Source organism: Anabrus simplex, chromosome 3, assembly GCF_040414725.1.
Source record: "Anabrus simplex isolate iqAnaSimp1 chromosome 3, ASM4041472v1, whole genome shotgun sequence".
Taxonomy (NCBI): Eukaryota; Metazoa; Arthropoda; class Insecta; order Orthoptera; family Tettigoniidae; genus Anabrus; species Anabrus simplex.
This window is the reverse complement of record NC_090267.1, coordinates 135,487,334-135,510,740: the sequence shown is the minus strand read 5'-3', so window position 1 is coordinate 135,510,740 and position 23,407 is coordinate 135,487,334. Positions and strand designations below refer to the sequence as shown.

The 23,407-nt window shown below is 41.8% G+C and overlaps 1 protein-coding gene across 1 annotated transcript in view; it reads right to left on the bottom strand.

The window, feature by feature from the left end:
• The window catches only part of Hr96 (Nuclear hormone receptor HR96), a 77,771-nt gene extending 68,216 nt beyond the window's left edge, over positions 1–9,555 (bottom strand). The window contains exon 1 of the mRNA XM_067142731.2: positions 9,007–9,555. Coding sequence (XP_066998832.2) covers positions 9,007–9,168 — 162 coding nt within the window. The 5' untranslated portion in view covers positions 9,169–9,555. The remainder of the gene's footprint in view (positions 1–9,006) is intronic.
• Positions 9,556–23,407: the final 13,852 nt, after the last annotated feature.

Genomic DNA, 23,407 nt, shown 5'->3' with positions numbered 1-23,407 from the left:
GAAAACCCAAGCATTCTTAACAGATTTCCCGAATTCAAAGTGGGTTAAGATATACTGTAGTCTATTATGGAACTAGTACCCCTACTCTCCCATGTATAGCGGTGAATAGCCTTATGCTTGAAGAATGTATTCGTAACTGCTAAACCCAGTGTAAGTTCACTTTTTCACAAAGTCCCCAAGAGACTATAAACATTTCTTGGAATAGTCAACCAACTTTTCGATTCTGGATGCTTAGAAATCACCTCCAGTGCTATATAACCACCTCTAGACAGCTGCTTTCACCTCCTCACCGTTTCAGAATCGTCGTCCACGAGATCCTTTTTCAGCTTACCGATCACATGATAATCGCATGGCGCTAAGTCTGGACTGTATGGAGGATGTTGCCATACCTCCCACTAGAATCGCTGCAGCAGTTCAGACGTTTGGCGGGCCATGTGAGGTGTTGCGTAACAAAATCACACCGGCGCTCGATTTTCCCCGCTACTTTTCTTTAATTGCCCTAAGTTATCAGTTCAACGTTTGACAATACGAAGCCGAGTTGATTGTCATGCCTTTCAGCATAAATTCCACATACACCACACCCCCCCATGTTGAAGAACACTGTCGCCATTACCTTTCCTGCTGAAGGTTGGACCATGGTCCTCTTTCATGGTGGTGATGTGGTGTGCACCCATCCCATCGATATTCTCTTTGTTTCGGGGGTGAAATGGTGGACCCATGTGTCATCCCCTGTGATGATTCGCCGCAGAAACTCGTCGCCCTCCACATAATACAGTTGCAAAAATGACAGTGACGATTGGAAACGTCCCTTGTGAACATCGGTGAGCAGACACCCATCTTTGACATAGTTCAAGAAATCCAAGGTGCTGGTGAACAATGGAGAACACACTGCCATACAAAATGTACAACATGCTGGCAATTTCCTGCAGTGTTATGCGCCGATTCTCTCTAATGATCCCATCCACAAGGTCAACATTTGCAACGTTACTGAACGTTGCGGGCCTGCCTTCGCGATATTCGTCTGTGAGATCAGTGTGTCCACGTCAAATTGCTTACATCACTTTACAGTACCTGGACAAGAAATAGCATGCTGACCATATACAGCAGTTGATTTTACGATGAATGTCCATTACAAGTAAAGTAAAATTAATGTCCATGCAATTCAGCCATTTAGTCTCCAATTTGGAGTGAACATCCAGTTGACACGTCGTTGAGCCTAGCCCACTCTGTACACACAACACGACGGAATATCAAACCTACCTTCCTATCGGACGTGTCAGCAGTTATTGCAGCTTGCTCCGCATTGGTAACAGTCACGACACACAGTGTGCTATAATACCAATATAAATGGTCCATTATTGGACGTTATAAATTTTCCAGCTAACTCATTCCTGGTTGCCAGCGTTTTTCAAATGGGGGCCAATAACGGACCATTTATTGGTATTATAAATTTACTCATTCAGGACAAATATTTCAGGTTCCCTATGGGAATCAACATCTATATCATCTGATGCCAGGCAGGCATCAATTTTTGTAATGAGACGAAGTCTCTCATAGTGCACTGGCACTGCCGGTGGCTCCATGTAGCCTATGCAGTGGCCACCATGGTGTGCACTGGCCATGCATCTTGGTGGGTGTGCTATTTACCAACTGATGAACCCAACTTAGCACACAGGGGCAAAACGCTGGCAACCAGGAATGAGTTAGCTGGAAAATTTATAATGTCCAATAACGGACCATTTATATTGGTATTATAAATTTACTCATTCAGGATAAATATTTCAGGTTCCCTACGGGAATCAACATCTATATCACACAGTGTGCTCTCGCGGCAAGCTAGTGTAACTTACTTTTTGATTTGCCATCGTAGTACCATATCTGAAGTACTTCATTATTGTTTGCATGAAGGAGCTATACCAAATGAATGGAGAGTTGCTACAGTAGCTCCAATGTACATAGGAAAGATTGATAAACATAAAGCCCATCATATGTTGCATATAAGCTCTGGGAAAGTTCTTTCTGATTATATTAGACATGTTTTTGCAGATGATGTTACACTGTATAGAATATTCAATGACTTACAGGATTGTAAACAAGACCAGAAAGACCTCCAATGAGGTGACATGTCAGGTTTTATTTTTCACCCAAGGAAAAGTCCCCTCAGTTTTAATTACTGTGTTGATGGAGTGAATGTACCTCATGGGGACTGCTGTAAGTACCTAGGTAATCATATTAATAAGGTTGCATGTGAGGATGGAGAATCTGCCACCTGGGCGACAGCCCTAAATGCATATCAGTGGTAAATTAATCAAAATTAATGATATGTATATCATTTCATATGGTTGAGGTTGTAATAAGGATGCAAAGAAGAGGACATGTAAGTCATCAGTAAGATCCAAAGTTGAGTATGGTTTCATTGTATGGGACTCTCAAAAGGGTTACCTGATTCCAGAACTGGAAAGCAGCACAATTTTTTCTGTGTGATTTCAGACAAATTGTTAGTGTTATGAAAATGTTAGTCTTTGGGTGGGGATGATTTGGGAGTAAGGAGAGGAGCTGACTGACTAAGTGGTATGTTCTGGGCTCTCAGTGGAGAGACAGCATGGAATGACAGAGGACAAATCATCCATAAAATTGGAATTCAGGAGGACAAGTATTCACTCATAGGAAGAGGAATTAGGATTTGGAATAATTTACCAAGGAAAAAGTTCTATAAATTTCCAACTTCATTGAAATTATTAAAGGAAGGATTATGTAAAAAACTGATGGAGAATTTGCCACCTGGGCAACAGCCCTGAATGCATATCAGTGGTAAATTAATCAAAATTAAGTGGAAGGGAGAGACTACAGCAAAACGGACTAGATGGTCTTCAGCTTCCATGTGGATATCTCAGTTTTTCTATGAAGTGATACATGTCTCTGACTATGACATAGTGCTACCAATATGAGGTAGTAGTAGTGTAGATAAATGCTTTGTAATGCTGTAGGTGGGTGATCTGATGGCGCTCACAATATGTCTCAAAGAAACGTTGTCCTTGTGTATTTTTAGTAGATCATATAACTTACGTGTGAGGGCTTTGCTCTGGCATGTCACCTTCTTCATATTATGTGACTGCAAGAAGACCTTAATACTGTTGTTGGATTCTGAAAGAATATGGGTGGTAGGGTCTCTTGGTAATTTCTAGTAGATCGCAGGGTCCAGTAGCTCCAAATTCTTGGCAGTATAGTCGTCTGTGTACATGACCGCAGTGGCGTTCCCTTTGTCTACTGGGAGAATGATGATGCTTTCATACTGGTTTAGTCTTCATGGCCTTCCTCTTGAGCTGGGAGGTGACTCTTGGGTTTGGGTGCCTTGCATTGAAACACTTCTGCACTTTCTGGACTTACTCTATAGTCCTCTCCGTGTAAGGACGTACCCTAAGGGTGCAACCTTACCCTTTCTCCCCTGTAATATTAAGATATTGATTTATGGTTACTTTTCTTGCTGTTGGGTCTTTTTCAGTGTCGGTAACCATACAGTTTAGGGACCCCACTTGCCGATACGACGTCTTACATTTACCGTTAATCTGGCACGTTGGCAACGTTCAGTCACTGTTCTAGCGTGAAGTGCGTGTTGCCACCGCATCGCCGTTAAAGTCACTAGTGATACATTTGCGAGAATATTTGAAGCATATTTTCTTTTTCTGTGGGATTGTAAATCTATTTGGCTAATACCAGGTAAGTAGGATTGTGGCATGTTCGGATAATGCATTTAATAACATAGTTTGTGTGAAATGATGAAAGTGCTCAAATATGTCAGTCTCATGTCTAGATCTACCGGTACATGAAATAACTCTTGCGGGACGAAATTTTGGCAGTAGAACTTATAACATTATTATTTTCAAATCCGCAGTGAACTTGAAAGCTGACCTAAATTCCGTTCACGGAGTTTGGCACATTAGTATTCCTATATGTTTCCTGATAAGCTTGAAGATATAACCCGCCTGCAGGCTGAAAATATGCCCAATAATCTCTCTCCTTACTGGTTACCGGTATTGAAGAGAGAAGGAAATATTCGCGCAAAAGAAAGGGAAGTCATTGGATGTCTGGAATTTTCGAAAATCACACTGCAAAGACTTATTAAATAAATTGCATCGTTTAACACGCCCCTCTTTTCAAGAATATGGTTATAGTACGCCTACTGTACATCAAAATAAAGATAGATAATTTAAGTGAGAAAGTGTGTTTATTTCCTTAATTCCTCATTGAGGAGATATTCATAATTATCTTGATTTATTTCATCTTATCTTTTATCATTTACTAGGGTAGGGAAACATTCATTATCGGTGTTTACATTGAGGTTAGTTTGTTATGGTTATGTCTGATGATTTTAATATGTAACCAGGCAGGCTGGCAGCAGTGATCAGCCATTACAAAAAAGAGAAAAGAAGAGCATCGGGCGGCGATATTTACTTTCTGGGGTATTTCCTTACGTGGCAATTACTATAGGTGTGTTTATGGTAGATATCTGGGCTGATGTCAAGATTTGAGTAATTGAGTATAACTAGGTACCGATTTACAAGGTATGGATATCCAAAAATCTGGTTAGGCCTAGCCATTACACATACTGTGGTATCATTCATCCCCGATTATAATTTGCTTATTATTTAAGAAAAGGCTAGGTAAAATTGATAGAGAATCTGCCACCTAGGTTACAGCCCTAAATGCAGATTAGTGGTAAATTAAATGAAAAAAAACAAAACACAGAAGTCCAGCAAATGCTTCCCATTGACTTTCGTATCCTTCAGTTCTATTTCCAACTCTTGCATTGAAATTGCCCATTAGCACTATCTTATCCTGCTGCTGACCCTGACTACGATGTCACTCAATGATTCATAAAACTTGTCAACTTCATCCTCATCTGCACCCTCACATGGTAAATACACTGAGAGAATTCTCGTCCTAATTCCTACAACTGCCAAATCTACCCACATCATGCGCTCATTTACGTGCCTAACAGAAACTATGTAAGCGTGCAATAGTATTCTGATGAACAGCCCTACCCCACACTTTACCCTTCCCTTTTTAACACCCATCAGTACAGTTTATAATCTCCTACCTCTTCCTCGTTATCTCCCCTTATCTGTACATCATTTACTCCTAGCCCATCCAGCTACATCCTCTTCGCTGACTCAGCCATTTCTACTTTCAGTAAAAATTCAGTATGACTTACCATACTCTTAAAGCATGATAAGGATGTAATATATTAGAAATCTTAAGTTGAATACTTGTAGAGGAGAGATGTGTTCACTGCAACAGCCAAGAACCCACCCACCGTCCCCCAGAAGTAATTTTGCTTTTATAACCTAATGCAATTTATCACGCGCCACTGTCCATCGCCTAACTACATACCAGCATTTCCATTGGGTGAGACCCAATGGGATATGACGTCACTCCCAGCAATGAAGTAAAATGATTCCATTACCACCCTGCGCAAAAGAAATACAAAACTTTGTCACTTACCTACCATAACATACTCAGACCAATGGAGGTGTCACGTGAGATAATAGAGGCCTAGGGCCGCTTCGCGGCTTCTAACCTGGGGGCTTACACCCCCAGACCTCCTTTGCTTGATCCAGACCAATGGCTATGTCACTATCCTACCCTAACCAATCCAGACCAATGGCTTTGTCACTAATCTACCCTAAACTATCCAGACCAATAGCTTTGTCATTGTACGAGATTCGTAAGTAGCGCCGCTGCATTAGGACTAGTTCTTTAGATGAACAGTTGGCAGCCCTGTCCACCGTACAATCACGACCATTGCGAGAGGTGAGCGAGAGAGAAACAAATGACAGTGCAATCGCGCCTAGATGCGTGCGCTGGAAGATGGTAAGTCTTACTGAACTTTTGCCCTACTTTCTTTCATCCTTAAGCCCCATTAATATTGATAGCTCCCCAGCGAATTCCATTTCATTCGCCAAGTTGTTTCCAAGGAGTCCCTCGCCTATCAAATGGGAGTGGGACTCAAGTTACTCCCACAGGTCCAAAGCTTGCTTAAAATGTTCTGAGCTCGATAAATTCTGTGAAGCAGGATGTTACCCTACTTACACATAGTCCAAGTGAGGATATCTTCTCTAATGGGTTAGGGACCACCAGTGGATTTTATAGTCCTAGCCGCCTGAGCACAAGGAGGGCCATGAATCGGAATATGTCCGAGATGCCCACTCCCATTCCGTAGCAACTGGTATCCCGACTCTCAGGACCACTTATTAGGCCACTCAGCCGTTGCCCACGATTCACAAACTAGGACATGACTACAGTAACCCACACCACGAACCATATTAGTAGTAGTAGTAGTAGTAGTAGTAGTAGTAGTAGTACCGTAGTAGTAGTCTAGCAAATTCTCCCAATACTGGAAGGTATTAAGAAAATAACTGTCAATTGTTTTCTGGGTTCTTGTTATTGTTCCAATAGGCTTTCATTCCTTCCAAGAAGACTTGTTATGTTCTTCCGACCACTCTGGTCTGTACTGTTTTTGTTGTGGTTGCTCTGATGTAGCTTCCCAATTGTTTGCATTGTGTCTGCAGATGTCTCTTTCTAGAATGTCTGCTGAACATATATTTGCATTTTTGAAGTTCTTCCGAAGGTTGTTAAGCCAGGATGTTAAGTTCTTATCCTTTTTGTCAATCGATCTTCTGGTAATCTAATGAAATTACTGAAGAAATTCATTCGTCTTTTCCTAACGTCAATTTTGATGTTTGAGAACTTTTCTGTTGTTTTGATTGATTGTAACCTGTAACCATCTTGGGTGTATCTTGCTCCTAACATTTTCCTAACTATCTTCCTCTCTTGTTTTTTGATTTCTTCAAGTTCTTGTTTCCTGTTGAGGTCCAGTGTTTCACTTGTGTAAAGGACTGTTGGTTTTATAACTGTTGCAATGCATTATTATTTTATTATTATTATTATTATTATTATTATTATTATTATTATTATTAGGCCTATCATTATTATAAAAAAAGTGATGGAATCATAGCCTAAAGCTAGAATGGAAAGTTCACAGTTTCAAGACTGGCCATCAAAAAAAAAAAATTATTTCAAAGATTATTAAAGGGGCCTAATCCTTCAATCACTCAGGTTTTAGGTGAACTTTTGTGTATGGAAGCATAAGCTCAGTAGACATGGCTATTTTTATTCATAAGGAACATTACATACATACATTATCATTATAGACTGTTATGCCTTTCAGCATTCAGTCTGCAAGCCTCTGTGAATTTACTAAACGTCGCCACAATCCTCGATTTGCAACTAGTGTTGTGGCCTCATTTAGTTCTATACCTCTTATCTTTAAATCGTTAGAAACCAAGTCTAGCCATCGTCGTCTTGGTCTCCCTCTACTTCTCTTACCCTCCATAGCAGAGTCCATTATTCTCCTAGGTAACCTATCCTCCTCCATTCGCCTCACATGACCCCAGCACCGAAGCCGGTTTATGCGTACAGCTTCATCCATCGAGTTCATTCCTAAATTAGCCTTTATCTCCTCATTCCGAGTACCCTCCTGCCATTGTTCCCACATGTTTGTACCAGCAATCATTCTTGCTACTTTCATGTCTGTTACTTCTAACTTATGAATAAGATATCCTGAGTCCACCCAGCTTTCGCTCCCGTAAAGCAAAGTTGGTCTGAAAACAGACCGATGTAAAGATAGTTTCGTCTGGGAGCTGACTTCCTTCTTACAGAATACTGTTGATCGCAGCTGCGAGTTCACTGCATTAGCTTTACTACACCTTGATTCAATCTCACTTACTATATTACCATCCTGGGAGAACACACAACCTAAATACTTGAAATTATTGACCTGTTCTAGCTTTGTATCACCAATCTGACATTCAATTCTGTTGAATTTCTTACCTACTGACATCAATTTAGTCTTCGAGAGGCTAATTTTCATACCATACTCATTGCACCTATTTTCAAGTTCCACGATATTAGACTGCAGGCTTTCGGCACAATCTGCCATTAAGACCAAGTCGTCAGCATAGGCCAGACTGCTTACTACATTTCCACCTAACTGAATCTCTCCCTGCCATTTTATATCTTTCAGCAGATGATCCATGTAAACTACAAACAGCAAAGGTGAAAGATTACAGCCTTGTCTAACACCTGTAAGTACCCTGAACCAAGAACTCATTCTACCATCAATTCTCACTGAAGCCCAATTGTCAACATAAATGCCTTTGATTGCTTTTAATAATCTGCCTTTAATTCCATAGTCCCCCAGTATGGAGAACATCTTTTCCTTCGGTACCCTGCCATATGCTTTCTCTAGATCTACGAAACATAAACACAACTGCCTATTCCTCTCGTAGCATTTTTCAATTACCTGGCGCATACTAAAAATCTGATCCTGACAGCCTCTCTGTGGTCTGAAACCACACTGGTTTTCATCCAACTTACTCTCAACGACTGATCGCACCCTCCCTTCCAGGATGCCAGTGAATACTTTGCCTGGTATACTAATCAGTGAGATACCCCGATAGTTGTTGCAATCCTTCCTGTTCTCTTGCTTATAGATAGGTGCGATTACTGCTTTTGGCCAATCTGAAGGTACCTTACCAACACTCCATGCTAATTTTACTACTCTATGAAGCCATTTCATCCCTGCCCCATAGCAACTGGTATCCTGACTCTCAGGACCACTTACTAGGCCACTCAGCCGTTGCCCATGGTTCACGAACTAGGACGTGACTACAGTAATCCACAAACATGAACCATTTTTCATAAGGAAGCAAAAAAGTAACGGAAGCCTCAGTACCAGCTAAGTTACCAATGGAAGACACGAGCTGCTTAATTCTACTACATAGGCTACATGGGCACTTGAAGAACTTACTGCCGACAGGTGTAGGAATATATAATGTATGTTAAATATATGGTATGTAAATTCTAAGACATACCTTTTTGTTTACCTTTAGAAGTGTCTGGTGTAAAATTCTATTAAACTGTATACTGATAGTTATTGCTACTCACTTTGTTTTTAAGTGCATTTCTCCTGAAGAAAGCCTTGCAAGATTCACATGTAACTGCATTGAAGTTGTAGCCCAATGCTCTATCTCCGCACACACCACAGATCTTTGATTCTCCTTTTGTTGCGGACACATCAGGAGATTGAGATTTTTCTTCAGTCTCCATGAGTACCTATGACACCTGCAACGACTTGACAACTTCAAAGGAGAGATACAAAAATAGTTCCTCAGCGTCTGCAGAGGAGACCGTCTACGTCATTTAAAGTTTTACACTTAAAAATCACAAATGAATATCCATTATAATTCCAAAACTTAAATTAGGCAAATTTACGTCGCAGTTAATGAATCATAATACTCGAAAAGGAATTAAACAAGTCTCCAAGTTTAATGATAAACAGAGCTTAGAAAAATTGGAATCCATTATAAGATATTTCAGATAGTTCCATACAGGCCGTACTCTACATTTACGACATTGTCACTAAACACATGCAATACTTTTTAGCGTGATTAATGTCATAATCGTTCACCACTCCCCTCACTAACCAATTTACAAGCGCCATCTTACATAATTCATAAGTTGTGAAGCACTGCCAACCAAGTGATGAAATCCCTAACATTTGTTCAAATGATCGTAAACGACATTTAGTTAAAACTCTTCTGTAATCGACAGTGGAAACCAACAAATTCGGCATTATATATCGGATTGTGTCTGGTTTAGTTAAGCCACGGGAAACATTAACAATTCTTTGCTCCATATATAATATAAGAGCGAAAGTCCATTAAAACCTTACGCCACTTTTCCCAAGCCTTCCTTAGGATTTTGCGTTAACACAGTTACTGCACTCATAATAACAATCGCGAGATATTCCGCGACCAAAGTCAAGGTATCGTCAAGGACGTCAAGAAAGAGATGAGGTGGGAACAGCAGGAGGTCTCTCATCTCCACATAACACATCCTTGCTCTCCTGGGTAGCACATGTTTTGACCGCTAAAAGCCTTTCATTCAGTAATGTCCTACGAAATAACTGTATTAATGGCCATGTGCTTGAGGCCCTCTCCGCCGAAGACTATTGATAGTAACAAAAGTAGACTTTCATTACGGTAGGTACTTCTTTTCTGAACCAGTCAGTCACATAGTAGACTGAACTGTTTGTCAACTCCGATTGCACAAATCTGGTACGCACGGTGGTCACTAAAGCTCGATAACAAACGTTGTACAGTCTACCAATATTTTTTTGAGCAGAAGAAAACCCTAATTTAATGATTACATGTGTATCTGTTGTGTTGGGAAAATAGATTAAAATACAAATTATTTCTTTTTATTGAGTAAGGGTTAATGGTATACATATAATGATCCTAGTATTTATACAAATGTATTATATGCGAAAAGGTGTCTGTGCCAATACTATTTGGTGCCGATCAGCAAAGAATCAATCCAACAATGTAGCCTACATAATTATAAGTGGTCAGTGGTGACAAAGATTACGTTTCAGAGTAGTAACTCTCCGGCAGGAATCCAGCTTTTTTAAATTCGTGTGGCTATTTCTAGCCGGGTGCAGCCCTTGTAAGGCAGACCCTCCCATGAGGGTGGGCGGCATCTGCCATGTGTAAGTAATTGCGTGTTATTGTGGTGGAGGGTAGTGTTATGTGTGATTGTAAGTTGCAGGGATGTTGAGGACAGCACAAACACCCAGCCCCCTAGCCATTTGAATTAATCAATGAAGGTTAAAATCCTCGAGCCGGCCGGGAATCGAACTCGGAACCCTTTGAACCGAAAGCCAGTACGCTGACCATTTAGCCAACGGATCGGACGGAATCCAGCTGAATAACGATGAGTTAGGCTCGAAGATCAAAATAGAAAGAGAAAGACTAGGCCTGCCAACCTACTTAATAATGCTTTGCACGATAGCCACTAGAAAAATTGGCACAGTTCTTAAATGTTCGATTCGGGAACCATTTCGGTTATTTCTCAGGGTTTTCTTCTTACGAGTTTCCTGCTGTAGCTTTTTCTCTTGCCATCTCAATTATTTTATCTCCTCTTCCATTCTCTTCACCTTATTCCTGAAACTTGCTATTTGCTTATTGCTTTGGGTCACTATCTCTTATTTCTTTGCGCTCCTTTTTCATACAACCCTTTATTTCTCTCAATTCTCTGGCTTGTTCCCGTAGGAGCTCTCTTCTTTATTTTGCTTGGCAAGCCTCCTCAACAATTCCTCTTATCTTCTCCATCTCTTCCTATCCAACTGTACCAGCAGGATGTAAAGGAGAGTGCATATAAGTCTCTGGTAAGACCCCAACTAGAGTATGGTTCCAGTGTATGGGACCCTCACCAGGATTACCTGATTCAAGAACTGGAAAAAATCCAAAGAAAAGCAGCTCGATTTGTTCTGGGTGATTTCCGACAAAAGAGTAGCGTTACAAAAATGTTGCAATGTTTGGGTTGGGAAGAATTGAGAGAAAGAAGAAGAGCTGCTCGACTAAGTGGTATGTTCCGAGCTGTCAGCGGAGAGATGGCGTGGAATGACATTAATAGACGAATAGGTTTGAATGGCGTCTATAAAAGTAGGAAAGATCACAATATGAAGATAAAGTTGGAATTCAAGAGGACAAACTGGGGCAAATATTCATTTATAGGAAGGGGAGTTAGGGATTGGAATAACTTACCAAGGGAGATGTTCAATAAATTTCCAATTTCTTTGAAATCATTTCGGAAAAAGCTAGGAAAGCAACAGATAGGGAATCTGCTACCTGGGCGACTGCCCTAAATGCAGATCAGTATTGATTGATTGATTGATTGATTGATCCAGTGTTCATTTCCACCCCTCCAATGACTAATAACACTGCCATCAAAATTAAAGTAAGCCCCCCTTGCTGTCCGGCGTTGTATTCCATAGTAGTACGCCTCGCGGGCCTTCCTCCACCGTGCCAACGACCTATCGCCGCCCGGTACTGTTGAATCGAAATACGCATGTCAGCACTCACTCAATGCACAAACTTCCTTTCCGCTCGCTTTTTGTTAGGCCCCTTTAAACAACAAACATCATCTTCATCACCTTTTCGCTTGCACGATTACAACTACGGTTTGTCATTTGTTTACCACATGTTCTATTCGGGAGCCACTTGGAACGTTGCAAATCCATTTGGAAACAACGTCGATCCCCACGCATGCATCGACTACTCGACTGACTGAAATCTTCAAGAGGTAAATAAATTCTCATGCACCGACTAGTGACAGTCAAGTAAAGCCAGACGAATCATAGACATGCACCATACGACGGATCCAGCGTGGAGACGGATTCATCGTGTTTTGAGCCCGAGTTATATACGGACGTTGGTGGCGTTCATTGTTATGAACCCTATGACAAGTATACAATAGCGGGATTGCATCCTCCAACCTATTGTTTGATCATACCGACAACATAGCGGAGATACAGTAGGTCGTTCTGCAGGACGGCAGTGCACGGGTGCAGAGCTCTCGTCTTGTTGAAGTCTGCGTCAGGGAGGCCCACATCAGTCGGATAGAATGGTCTGCGGTGTTTGCTGGCATGAATTCGATTAAACATGTCTGGACCAACTGAAGCAGGCACAGAGGTGCATAGGAACCCATCTCTCATCCTGGATGACCTTCGGTGGGCTGCTGTCGAAGAGTGGGACAGGGTGGAGCAGGACAGCCCCAACCGTCAGTTGGGTAGCATGCCACGAATGATCAAAGCATGCGCCAACAATGGGGTGGAGTAACACAATACTAAGACGCAGATTGCACTTTGCCAAAAAAAAAAAAAAAAAAAATCGTCTTTATGGTAGATTTGTGTGTATATTTTAAAGCAATCATGTTCGCTACAGAAAGTGTGTATAATCATCAGATGTTTCCTGATAGGTCGTAAGCAACCTAGTACCACAGCAATATAGCTGTCGCGAAAACAAGAAATTCAGTATCTTGATAGAGTAAGAGTTAATGGTTTAATCCAGGTATGGTACGTGCAGGCTTACAGGTGTATAATGAGTCTGTCTCTAGCCTCGTAGTTCGTACCTTGAACGGGTTCGAACAATGAATCACAGACACTTGACCGCCAGTGTTGTTATCTTGTATGACGCAACTGGTCTTCATTATCACTTGTCTTGAGAGCGCTAGTAACGTCAGCGGTGTGCCGCATTGTTCCGCTAACTGAACTTACAGTGCTTAGTGATTAATGTTGCTTACAGGAACAAAGTAGCGCGATCATCAGTCCCTTTCAACAATATTCACCGACCTCGATAGCTGCAGTCACTGAAGTGCGGCCAGTATCCAGTAATCGGGAGTTATTGGGTTCGAACCCCACTGTCGGCAGCTCTGAAGATGGTTTTCCGTGGTTTCCCATTTTCACACCAGACAAATGCTGGGTCTGTACCTTAATTAAGGCCACGGCCGCTTCCTTCACATTCCTAGGCCTTTCCTATCACCTTGTCGCCATAAGACCTATCTGTGTCGGTGCAACGTAAAGCACATAGCAAAAAAAAAAAAAGAAAGAAAAAAAGAAAGAAAAGAAAATCAACAATATTCGTTGGATGAAAAAAGGGAGAAGTCTGACTTTTCGGGTGAGAAGAGTATCAACGAAAGAAAGGGAAAGGCCATGGCACTCTCTGACCTAATACTATTGTTCTCACAAAGAAGGGTTGTCGGACAGGAACAATGGAAAATAAAAGTATGATACACGCAACGAAAAAAAAAAATAATAATAATACTGTACTCAGGTCGAGCCCCGTGATCGCAATGCACATCTCATAAGGAGAAGCCACAGCGAGAAGAAGAGATGTTGGGAGAAGAGAAAGGCAACGACATCAGCTAAATAAGACGGGCATAAAGAAGAAGAAGAAGAAGAAGAAGAATCTCGTATAGCCTCAGCTACTGAATGCGATCGTTTAATGCGACGCCTATTAGGCTGCATGCGAATCAGTTTCGACGTTCCATTTTACTCTAACAGATGACAGAGAAAATGGATATCTGATGGGCGATCTATGGCTGACGAGATCAAACCCGCCAGAGGTAGTCAGATTTCTGAAAGGCGGAATAAAGAACAAAATCCATTCGACACTCCATGTCGTATGATGTCGGCACGTAAAAGATTTTTGGTGTCTCATTTAATGTTTACCCGACAAAACTGATGCAAATTCAACCATAGATCGCCAGGAAAGATACATTTTACTTTGCCATATGGTACCGAAAAACGATAGCTGAGGCTATATTATTATTATTATTATTATTATTATTATTATTATTATTATTATTATTATTATTATTTTCTTTCTTTCTTTCTTTCTTTCTTTCTTTCTTTCTTTTCTTAATCCGCTTACCGTCCAAGGTTGGTTTGTCCCTCGGACTCAGCGGGGGATCCACCTCTACCGCCTAAACGGCAGTTCCTGGAACGTGAGACTTTGGGGCGGCGGATACAACTGGGGAGGAAGACCAGTACCTCACTCAGGCTGCCCCACCTGCTATGCTAAACAGGGGCCTTGCTGGGAGATGGGAAGACCTCCCGAGGCTGAGTGGACCCCGTTCCAGCCCTCGTACTACTTTTCAAATTTCGTGGCAGAGCCGGGAATCGAACCCGGGCCTCCGGGGCTGGCAGCTAATCACACTAACCACTACACCACAGAGCCGGACTATTATTAATATTATTATTATTATTATTATTATTATTATTATTATTATTATTATTATTATTATTACATTTTTTGCTAGTTGCTGTACGTCGCACCGACACAGATAGGTCTTAAGGCGACGATGGGACAGGTGGTGGTGGTGATTATTGTTTTAAGAGGAAGTACAACTAGGCAACAGGGAAGAACTGGGAGTGGGAAGGAAGCGGCCTTAATTAAGGTACAGCCCCAGCATTTGCCTGGTGTGAAAATGGGAAACCACGAAAAACCATCTTCAGGGCTGCCGACAGTGGGGTTCGAACCTACTATCTCCCGAATACTGGATACTGGCCGCACTTAAGCGACTGCAGCTATCGAGCTCGGTATTATTACATTTAAATCTATCCCTTGGTCCCATGCCTTGATAGGGGTTGGGGATGAGGTGAGATGAATTTATGGCATGTTTTTATGGCCGGATGCCCTTCCTGACGCCAATTTCAGTTGAGGAGCTAATGAAGTTGAAATGAATGACGATGAATGAAACGGGGTAAGGAAGGGGAAGGAAACTGCTGTGGCCAAGAATAGGAAATCTCCCAGCAGTTGCCTGGAAATTAAAATGTGAAACCAAAGAAAACCCTTCTCAGGACAGCTGGCCCTGGAGCTCCAACCCACGGATCTCCCGAATGCAGAGATTGGCTCCACAGCCGTAGCGCGTAATCACGCTCGGCCACTCTGCTCGGTATTATTATTGTTACGGAGTTTCCGTGGTTGTCAGAGGTGAAAGAAGGTGTGGGCATGAATGGGTCTATCTACTACAATCATAAGAGTAATTAAAAGCTTTAAAGATCAAAGTTATATTTCTTTTCTCCTTTTTTCTTTAAAAAAAATGAAAGATATTAACAAAACCAGTCGCTCAGCGACAGTACAAGATTTCAGGTACAGTAGTTGAATACAATTTTACAAGTGTTATTTGAGCACTATTGCTCCATACACCCAAAAGTTAAGGAGACAGGTCTCCCAATTTCCTTTACATAGAATATTTACAAGGATGCTCTTGCATCTATGCTCTATAAATTGTCTAGGAGACTGAGCTCCGAACTTAATACCATTACTGCCTTATCAAGGCAACCTTCAACTACCAGAGCATCTTCGCTCACGAAAATTTATACGTTCAGGCCTCTCAAGGTACAACATCCATTTTACAATACGAACAGAATTCACTGTCTTAAACTCTCACTTAACAGATATAACAGGAGTATCGAATACTCATTCTACCGGGCTTTGGAGGGAAGAAGAAAACACAGGTTAAAGTTACTGGCCCAAAAATCAAAACAATGCGGAGGAAGACATTTGCACTCCTTGAAATTTGCACGCAAGATAAAACCCCTATTTAGGCTCCTGGCCCGAAGTTACGGGGGCTAATCCCATTCAATTGAGGTGACTAGATGGATAAAACTTAAGTTACAAGACTACAAATAGAAAACGGTTACAAAAAAGCCACCTCAAATAGGAGTTGATAGGGAATTCGAGGGGGTGTCACGCTCCCTATTCCCGAATTTCGGCTAAGTTTTAGGCTAGTTTGAGTTTTACATTTGAAGAAAAAGTTTACATTATTGAAGTTACATTCTTAAAAATAGGAAAACTTCCCCTCGGGTTAACTTTCAGAGGCTATTGCTTAGTTAGAACATGGCTGCCATTACCTTATTGCGCTGAACTGCTCGATGAATGGCAAAAAAATGCAGTACACTCGACGATCAACAAGACAAGGTAGCTCGAAAAATTGCCAGCTTTTATACCCGAGAGGAAGATTCGAGAGGGATCTGGAATAATGCTCGACACCCGTCCAGATTTTACTGGCTAATTAAATATGTACAAGAAAACCACGATTGGTTGAAAATTAAATACCCAAAATTTCTGTTTTTTTTTTTTTTTTAGTTTTTAAAGTTGGCGGAAAGAGATTGAAGTGTTGACAACTGTGATACACAAAACACAAAAACAAATCAAGTCAGTTTAGAAAACCTTAAAGTAACACATTACTTTATCACCTTAGTAGAGACATCTGTTGACCAACGTCCTAACGTCTTGCGCTAGTTGTTTCCAGTTTTAGAAGTAAGATGTAAGTTCGCAAGGCGCTTGATTTGAATGCATGGGGTCGGTGTACCCTCGTGGTACAATTATTATTATTATTATTATTATTATTATTATTATTATTATTATTATTATTATTATTATTATTATTATTATTATTCCGCCCGGTGGTCCTGATCGTTAAGGCGCCAAGCATGTATGATCTGATAACGTAGTTAGCCAGTTCCAGTCCGTTGGTCGAAAAACTTTTCATCGTCAGCATGTAGACCGGTAGAATAGATGTATAATAATAATAATAATAATAATAATAATAATAATAATAATAATAATAATAATAATAATAATAATAATAATGATAATAATAATTTCGTGTGGCTATTTCTAGCCGAGTGCAGCCCTTGTAAGGCAGACCCTCCGATGAGGGTGGGCGGCATCTGCCATATGTAGGTAACTGCGTGTTATTGTGGTGGAGGATAGTGTTATGTGTGGTGTGTGAGTTGCAGGGATGTTGGGGACAACACAAACATCCAGCTCCCGGGCCACTGGAATTAACCGATGAAGGTTAAAATCCCCGACCCGGCCGGGAATCTAACCCGGGACCCTCTGAACCGAAGGCCAGTACGCTGACCATTCAGCCAACGAGTCGGACTAGATGTAGAATGAGGGCATATGGTTCTGTTGAGGGTGATTCGTCCGTCGGATGGATACGTTAAACTTTGTGCTATTCGGCAGAAGTAGGCAACGTGCCGGCACTATCATTATATCACGTCATGCATTTCATCTTATTAACTCCTCTGATGAGGTTAACGTCAGGAAGGGCATCACGTTGTAAAAACTAGGGCTAGGCTGATTCTAAGCCAATTTCAAGGTCATCCGGTCTCCTGAGCCAATGAGAGGCCCCGGAGTGGGTCACGTGACTGCTCTTAGCGAATGGGAGAGCAGCGCAGCAGGGAATGCTGAGGATGGGGCGTGGTTTGGTGTTTCCCGCTATGCCGGAGAATGGGTGGGGGGGTAGGGCGTTGGCTCCCGCCAAGACGCCATCTTGAGTCAAAGCTATGGTTGGACGTTGGTTTCCCGCCAAGACGCTATCTTGAGCTAAAGCTATGGTTGGGTGTTGACTGTCCGTTCCCGCCAAAACGCCATCTTGAGCTAAAGCTATGGTTGGGCGTTGACTGTCCGTTCCTGCCAAAACGCCATCTTGAGCTAAAGCTATGGTTGGGCGTTGGTTTCCCGCCAAGAATCCCATCTTGAGTCGAAGCTATAGTTGGGCGTTGACTGTTGGTTTCCTGCTAAGGCACTATCTTACTCCGGAACTATGTATGGGCGTTGGCTCCTACTAAGACGCTATCTTAAACTGAAGGGCGTTGGCTGTTCGTTCCTTAACAGGCTACTATAGAATAAAAACTATTAAAGTACATCTTCTTTATTGATCCAGGAATTGAAAGTGTTATTGAAACCGAGCCATTTAACGTACAGTTTATTACCACGTCTCCGAAGAACACGTTCTACTAAATAATGATTAGGGTATTTGGTTTTCTGTAACTCTTCAGCATAGAATCCTCCCTCGATGGGTTGTCCAGTAAGATCATGGAGTAAATAGGTGACTGGGTTGGTGAGTTTGATCTTGTTGACTTGAAAAATTTCTGTGCTCCAGTTAGGGGTGTATCCTTTAGCGAAGACGGATTTGTGTTTGCTGATGCGGACAAAATCACCTTTTTGAAAGCGATGACGCCGTGGGTCGGCTATTTTGATTACACGATGAATAGCATCTAAGCGGGGTGTATTCTTGATAACAAGGCGAGGCTTTATGCTGATGGTACGATGAGGTGTATCGTTGTACCTGGACATTAGCTTAGGTAGGAGTTCGATCCAACGATAGGTGCCCTGAGCAGTAAATTCTTGCCACATGAGTGTTTTGAGTGTGCGATTGAATCGTTCTACTACACTTGCTTTGAGGTTGCTGTAGGTTGAATAATGGTGAATGCTAAGTGTCTTGAGATAAGAAGAAAACGTCTTGTTGTAAAACTCCTTACCTTGATCCGTTTGAAGAAGACGTGGGCAACGCTTTGACCGTTGAATGATACGCTGGAAAGCCTCTGTAACTAGTGAACCTGTCTTTGCGCGAACGGGTTCTGCAAAGGCGAATTTAGAGTACACATCAATAACAGTGAGCAGATACTTGTAGCCGTTATTGTTGCGGGCGTAAGGAATCATTTCAACAAGATCGGCTTGCCATAGATCATCTTTTCCGCGTGTGATAACACGTCTACGACGATAGGTGCGACGAGCTAGTTTATGTAACTCGCGAGCGATGCTAACCTTTATAGGTGAGATCTTGCTTCGAGGAGCCATTACTCGATAATACCTGCGTGACGTAATTCCTCTTCTATTTCTAGAATCTCTGCATCTTGTCCCGTATGACCGGCCTGTTGAGAGGCTTTTAATAGTTGTAAACGTTCTACAAGTCGGTTAGGATCGTTCCAGTACGTTACGTCTACGTATTGTGACAGGGGTTTGTAGGTATAACGGAGACCTCGTGCAGAAAGGTGTCGTGTAGGAAACAGTTTGGAAATAATTTCTCGATACTTGTAGCTTTTGTTAGCATTGACAGCTTCTGAACGCTCGTAATTACGTCGAAACGCTTCTGTAGCAAGAAGAATAGATTTATATTTCTGAAGATCGGCGTCAGAAATGATATCGGGGTCAGGTAGTCGTGAAAACAGAAGTTCGAGGAGACCTTTGGTAGGTTTGTAGGTTACATTCTTTACGACGAGACTGTTATCATCAATCTTGATTTCAGCATTACCGATACGAAAACGATCCTCCTCATAGCGAATACCATAGGTGGTGTCGGTTTTTTTTGTAAATAGTTTTTCTAAGTAGGGAGCGGTAAGTGGACCGTAGGTGCTTTGAAGAAATTGCTTTAACTGACTATGGTATTCTGGTGTAGACAAGACGTCAGACAAGGTTATCTCTTGTTGTTTGGTAGGTGTTTCTGCAATAACGTCTGTAGGTATAAACTCAACCTGCTTAACCTTTTTTGGCGGTGTAAAGACATCGTCTTCTTCTTTATCCTGCACCTCCTCGAATTGAGATGTTTGTGTAGTAACAGAACTTGTGGATGCTTTTGGTGAAGATGTAGATTTTAACAGTTCTTGCAACGGTGTACCGAGTTGTGTTTTGAAAAATAAATCAGTGTCTGCTTGAAGACGTTTAAGTTCTTTAAATTTATGCCGAATATTGTTCCGTGCACGGATAATACGTTGCTTAACCGCTTTGTTGGATGTTGACATGATGTCGGATGCAGGTCGAGTGCGGTCTGCAGAACATACACGCATCCTTAAATACGTATAAAATGGTCGAACCCCTTGCGATACCGACCATGATCAACTTCGCTTTCTTTGTCGATAACTAAAAACCCGTAACGCTGTGATGACCAACATGTAGCGCACAGGCGTTTAAAATCGTTAAAAGTCATATCTGTATTAACATGATCGTCATACACGTGACGCATATTAAGTTCATCTTGACGGAAAAGCACAATCATATTAGCGTTGTCACGTATCAACTGCTTGGGTATACGGGAATAGGTTTGGCATAAATAAAAACAGTCTACATTTTTGTGTCGTCCCATACTAAAGTACGCTCGAATGACGTCGTGCTGTTCAGTAGCTACATCGTCAAAAATCATAAGAGAATCGGGAAGTACATCATCTGGTGACACGACTTGCTCACGTGCATGGAACGGAAAATAGCTCATACCTGCAAGATCCTGCATAACAAGTTGTAAAAAGACATACAGTGGTTGATAGAGTGACTTTGCAAAAATGTAAATATTTTGAAATCGTACCCCGTTAAGGGAGGTAATGAGGGTGAGTAGGAGGTTGGTCTTTCCACAGCCTGATGGCCCAGCGATAATGCATCGGATGGTAGAAGGAAACAATTTTCCATGACGACGTAGCGAGGTTGTATCAGAGCTAGGTAGGAGATGAGACAGTACGTTGCTTACAGGCAATGTGTCTTGTTGCTTAATAATCTTCATGTTGACTGATTAAAGAGGTAAAGAGGTAAATAATATATAGCCACGGACGAGTCACTGGTTTAGCAGTAACAGCATGGATGCGTTTGGAAGAACACGGTCTGCGAAAAGAAAACGTGTGTTACAGGCCGTTGAGGATCCTAAGCAAGACACTGATCCGGTGAACAAACGCTATGTTGATGCAGTTGCATTACCACGCACTACAGACCTAGATTACGATTTTAAAGGAAAGCGTTTAACTAATATACAAGATCCTACACACCCTTCAGATGCGTGTTCAAAGAAATATGTAGACTATTACCGTTTAAGACGAATAAAAGGAGAGTATGAAGCCCAAAAGAAACGAATCACGAACGTGGCTGATCCTGTAAATCCTCAAGATGTATGCACGAAAGCCTACCTGGAAGCAAATGCTGTAGTAACAACAAAAGACAATAACTATGACATGAAAGAGCGTCGAGTAATACGATTGGCTCCCCCAACAAACGACACGGACGCAGCTAGAAAGGATTATGTAGATAATAGAGTGAATAATTTACATCGATTAGTGCTAACTCTAACTGAGCAAGGCTATTCAGCAAACAATAAACGGCTGATACAAGTTGCTGATCCTGTTAATGAACAAGACGTATGTACAAAACATTACCTAGCTTTTGAATTGAGTAAACTCGGAACAATTCAATATGGTATAATATATATGAACAAGCTGAGACTAACTGACGCAGCTGATCCTAAAAATCCTTTAGATGTCGTTACTAAACAATACTTGGATAAAAGGCTTGCACTGCACGTGGAAAAAAGGGATGTAAGCGATTCCGGCCGCATTGAATTCAAACCAAAAAAACCTTAGAGTATTCAGCAGTAACAGGATAGATAAACGAATGAATAAAGAGGTAAGTATCAGTTGGTTAATGAGTGTTGACGAGTAAAGGTGTGCAAGATGGTGAAACAAAGTTATCCTAACGTCATGAAGAGGAAAACAAAGGCAGTAGGGTGGAAAGCAGCAGTAAAAGCAGCGCGGCAAGCCTATCGAGGAGAAACCAATCCACGGTTAGCTATTACCAAGGCACTACGAGCGGCAAAAGCAAGAGTTAGCCCTAGGAGCAAAACAGTGTTTCACAAGCGTGCACGAGTTATTCCTATACCGAAACGTGGAGGATTTTTACCAGCACTGTTTGCTGGACTAGCTGCATTAGGTTCTCTCCTTGGTGGAGCTAGTGCTGTAGCTAGGACTGTTAAAGCCGTCGAAGAAGCAAAACAGCAGTTGAAGGAGAGCGAACGTCACAATAGGACTATGGAGGCGATTGCATTACGAGGTAAAGGAGTACACATGAAGCTGGCCCCATACAAGAAAGGGTTGGGTATCTACATGTCACCAAAAAACGCCTACTGAAAGCACTGCCACGTCGAGCTCTAACCCATGAGGAAGTTGCTACGTTTGCTAAACAATTAAAAATTCCCTATTTTCGTGGCGTGTTTATGCGAGACCAGTTACCGACACACCCACGTAACTGTGAGAGTGCCGTGATTAATTTGGATGACAGTGATGGTTTGGGAACGCATTACGTAGCTTACGTTAAACGCGGAACTAAAGTGTGGTATTTCGACAGCTATGGAAATTTACCTCCACCGGTGGAGCTCGTTGAATACTTCGGAAGCAGTGCTGTTATCGTTTACAATACAAACCGTACACAAAAATGGAATACGCGCATGTGTGGTCGACTATGCTTAAGGTTCCTATATGAATGGCAAACAGAAGAGGAGAGTTATCAGTGTTAGAGTGATGTCCGGTGTTGCAAGAACGTTTACTATACGTGGAGAAGGGCCTGAAACTACTGTGTACTTCAACCCGCCGATTGAACTTGGACATCGGCTACACGGACTTGGACTAGTTTCCTTTGAAGGCTACAATAAAATCTATAACGTGCGAGAGGGGTCGAACAAGTTTTATTACGACGATCACGTGCTAACCCTACCTCCAGGCACATACTCAGTAGATGATATTCGTGAACATATTGAAAATATTTTGATTCAACAGTTTGGTTTCGAGAGCTTTATTACTAAGAAGCGCAAGTTCTCTCTTACAGCAAGCAACGTTACACACAAGTGTGTTATCGAATCCTCGTTTAAGATCGACTTTAAATCACAACCCGACTCGATTGGGCCGTTGCTTGGATTTACCTCAAGAGAACTAGCACCGAACGTACGCTACGAGTCTGACCAACCGACGACACTGTTGGATGATCATCACGTGACTATTACCTGTAACATTATTACGGACGTGTACAGCAATCAACGACTTTCACACGCCCTGCATGACTTTGTTATTACAGAAGAAGGTGGCTACACTATACGGGAGAAGCCAGCTGTGGTGCTCTATCATCCCGTGACGGTAACACGCATCAGTGACATTACCCTTCGCCTTGTAAATAAACGCAATCAGCTTATTAATTTAGATCCACACACGCACGTCACCTATAAACTTCACCTCAAACCAGTATGAAGCAAATCTACAAAACACGGTGTGCATCGATGAAGCGCAGCACTTGTTTCCGTGGAGCCATCAAGTTAACACGTGTGCATAAAAAGATTCTCCTAGACTTAGGCTATACCCTACGAAAACAACATGGAAGATATGCTAGACATCATGAGCTCAGCAGTA